General features: G+C 34.8%; 1 protein-coding gene across 1 annotated transcript; it reads left to right on the forward strand.

Moving 5' to 3' along the window:
• The first annotated feature begins 364 nt into the window (after positions 1 to 364).
• On the forward strand, positions 365 to 3210 carry LOC107828377 (hyoscyamine 6-dioxygenase-like). Its single transcript, XM_016655665.2, has 5 exons — positions 365 to 408; positions 1061 to 1292; positions 1392 to 1654; positions 2358 to 2667; positions 2751 to 3210. The coding sequence occupies exons 2-5, from the start codon at positions 1089 to 1091 to the stop codon at positions 2994 to 2996; spliced, it is 1023 nt and encodes a 340-aa protein (XP_016511151.1). The 5' UTR covers positions 365 to 408; positions 1061 to 1088; the 3' UTR covers positions 2997 to 3210.
• Positions 3211 to 3607: the final 397 nt, after the last annotated feature.

Here is a 3607-nt window from a genome sequence, read left to right on the forward strand (position 1 = left end):
CAATTTGCTTTGGGCACACCCATTAAGGAAATACTAAATTCTAACTAAAATAGTTAGTGCGGCTAAACTAACTCTTCATTAAATATTGCACCATAATATAGGCATACTTACTTCTCTTCTCAAATGTAAGAAGTAAATTACTTTTTAAGGATACGCACATAAGAGTAATTTTGAAAAAATAAATTGAATTTTTTCTTGATTATATAAATGGACCCTTATTTTGGAACAAAATAAAAAAGAAAATTCATCACTTATTCACGATTGGAGGGTGTATGTATTTTGTCGTTTAAGATAACTTCCAAACCCTACGACGACGTGTTATGCAGTTTTGTTCCCTATAAATGAGTCCTTTTATCCCCTGCAAGTAAACGTACAAAAAAAGTAACAATCTGAAGTTTATTTTCCCAGGTTCGTCCTCTCTTTTTTTCTCCTATGATCAGGCAAGGGATTGACATTTTAACAAATTAGTAAATTTCTTTTCATTTAAGTCTTTAGTTATCATAAAATTTAGTTTGTTAGAAGGGGGTATGATTCACCTATTGAAATATATTGTTGTTTTTTTTCTTCTTATGTTTTACGTAGTAATTTTTACAGAAGATGTGTCCTCTGTAAAGATTTTACTTTTGCTTGTGTTGTTGCTAAAATGGATGTGATTCCACTATTTAAAATAAAGTTACATTTCCTTTTCTCTTTCATAGGAATATGATTCCCCGTAAATGGCAAATTACTTGTCCATTTATGATACTTTTTCTTAGGGGCGAAGCTAGAAATTTTAGAAAGAGTTGATAAAGTTAAATATATATATATATATATATATATATAAAATGTAATTTTTGACCTATATACATAGTATACTTTTTTATATACATAGTAAATTGACTAAATACATACACATAGAGTCTATGCTCAATACTAGGTGTATGTTTAAAGGTAGTGGTGCATGCACTCGTCGTCTTCAAATCCTAGGTTCGGTTTTGCTCCTGAGTTTTTCTATTCTTGGGTGCCTGTATATATACCAGCTCTTTTTATGATTATATATTCAGTTTCCTTTTGGTTTTAGTTAGATTCATTCACAAGAAAAGGAGAAAATGGCAGACCTAATCTCTAGCTGGTCTAATAAGCGCGGAACACTTCCTCCAACTTATGTCTTACCAATGCATGAAAGGCCAGTTGATCCAGTTCCAATAGTTAAGGAAATTCCAGTCATTGATTTGGGAAAAGCTAAAGGCGACGAACGAGCTGTTGTCATTCAACAACTTCTGAAAGCTTGTGAAGACTATGGTTTTTTTCAGGTTCATTGTTCGCGACCATACTCTTCTTTTTAAAAATTATCCAAATTTTAGTAAGAGGCCTTATTCTCTACTGAAATAATACCATGCATGATGAAACAGGTAATCAATCATGGAATACCAGAAAATCTAATGGACGAGGCGATGGAAGTGTACCAGGAATTCTTTAGTTTGCCCGTGGAAGAGAAAGCGAATTACGCAAAAGAGGCAGCAAATGCAGCAAGAGGTGCAGCAACACTATATAGTAGTAGTGCTAGGCATTATGAAACAGAAGAGCATAAATACTGGAGGGATGTTCTCGAGCACACCTGCAACGTTGATGGGGAAGATAAAAGCATTTGGCCTGATAAACCTCCAAGATATAGGTACCTAATTCTGTTCCTCAATTTTTATTTTTATTTTTTGTCTTTTGATTTCACCTTATGTATTATATCTTGGTAATGTTTATTAAATTTTAAATCCGGAAGAAATTATTGGGGATTATATATTTTTATTGGTAATTTCATTTAGCAACGTATAGATGGGTTTTATGTTATTTACAAGTTACAACTAGTAGTGTCACGAGAAATGTTTCAAGACATGATCGAAATAATCGGGCTTTTAAGACATTTTTGCCGGTCGGCAAAAATTAATTACATCTATTTAAAATAACCTCTTTATCTTTACAAGAGTAGGAGTCAGATCTACATAGACACTACATTCTTCAGACCTCGCTATGTGAGATTATACTGGGTATGTTGTTGCTGCCCAAAATTTATTACAGACACTGGTCAAATATATACAAAAATATACACTAATTACGTATAAAATATGTATATCATGCAATAATATACAAAAAGTATCTTTCGTGGTCTACGATCCCCAATGACTTACTACTAGCCCTTGGGCTTGCCTTACGCATTCATTCAAGCGAGCTACACAGGTAGGCAATATAAATTTTTCGGTTATTATTTTGGGGGCGACTATATTGTGTAAAAACTACTACTCAAATATAAATAGACGTTTCTTCAAGTTATTTTCCTGCCCTGTATTTTCATGTCTATGTAAAATATGAGAATGAAATTTCAGGGAGGTTATTGGTTTATATTCTACTGAAGTGAGAAAGCTGAGCAAGATTATCTTGGGTCTGGTAAGTGAAGGATTAGGGTTGGAGGCAGGGTATTTTGACAAAGATCTTGGGCAGAGAATGCTTTCCAATCTTTACCCAGAATGCCCAGATCCAAGTTTAACATTGGGAGTTGGTGGACATTGTGATCCTAATCTCATAACCATAATCCAACAAGACGCATATGGCCTTCAAATATTAAAGGATGAGAAATGGATTGGCATAGAACCTCTACCTCATGCACTTGTTGTCAATTCTGGTTTAGCTCTGACGGTAATGCATGTTTCTTAACTTTACTTGCTAATTTTGGATAGTTGAGTGATCATTTGAGTAATGAACTCATCGTATAAATGCAGGTGATTAGCAATGGGAAGTTAGGAAGTGTAGCACATAGAGTGGTGACAAACACAACTCAAGCACGGACATCTATTTGTACTTTCATTTGTCCAGAAGAGGTCGTTGAGCCTGCAAAATCACTTGTTAGTCCGTCCAATCCCCCATTGTACAAATCCTTCAAATGGCGTACTGAATTTATGCCCCATTATCTCAGCAAGAAATCAGTGTATTACGCAGCGTTGGAGCCTTTTAAGGTCGACGCTTAAACAATATCTGTGTGACGGATCAGTGTTTGCTGCTACCACTTTTTCTGTTTTCTCAAATAAAAGGATGTGAGTTTAGAAGTCATAGAAGCAATGTGAATCACTCTAATGAATGGGTATTAGTTAATCCATTTTGGTGCTTCTTAAATGTACTTTGTACTATCTCCTGTCCATAAAATAATGGTTCAATCTTGATGAGTACAATCTATTTCAGATACTTGTTTACTACAAACACAAAGCGTTTATTCCAACAACAAGCATTCATGACATCCAAAATGATAGTGCTCTGAAATGCATAAATAGCAAAAGCTAGACTTGTGTTTTTGTCAATTTCTTACTTAAATTATTCCGTGTTCCCAAAAATCCCCCTGAACTATATTGTCCTTCATATTTAAACTCCCTTGTTGCCTACCTGGCATAATGTGTAACAGCCCGACCTGTCGTTTTGAGCTCTAGCGCGTCGTTCGGCGGCTTGAGGCCATGAGCAGCTTCACCTCAGGTACTAAGACTTGTACGCGTGGTCGAAATTTAATTTCGGGAAGTTCGGAGTTGATTAATTTGGAAAGAAATTTCTCATTTCGAAAGCTTTAACTTAGAAGAAATGACTAAGATTG

Source organism: Nicotiana tabacum, chromosome 10 (genome assembly GCF_000715075.1).
Source record: "Nicotiana tabacum cultivar K326 chromosome 10, ASM71507v2, whole genome shotgun sequence".
NCBI classification, from domain to species: Eukaryota; Viridiplantae; Streptophyta; class Magnoliopsida; order Solanales; family Solanaceae; genus Nicotiana; species Nicotiana tabacum.

Coding starts and splice junctions, on each gene's coding strand:
- LOC107828377 (XM_016655665.2), top strand. CDS start 1,089: ATGGCAGACCTAATCTCTAGCTGGTCTAATAAGCGCGGAACACTTCCT. Junction 1,655..2,357: donor GATAAACCTCCAAGATATAG/GTACCTAATTCT, acceptor ATGAAATTTCAG/GGAGGTTATTGGTTTATATT. Junction 2,668..2,750: donor ATTCTGGTTTAGCTCTGACG/GTAATGCATGTT, acceptor GTATAAATGCAG/GTGATTAGCAATGGGAAGTT.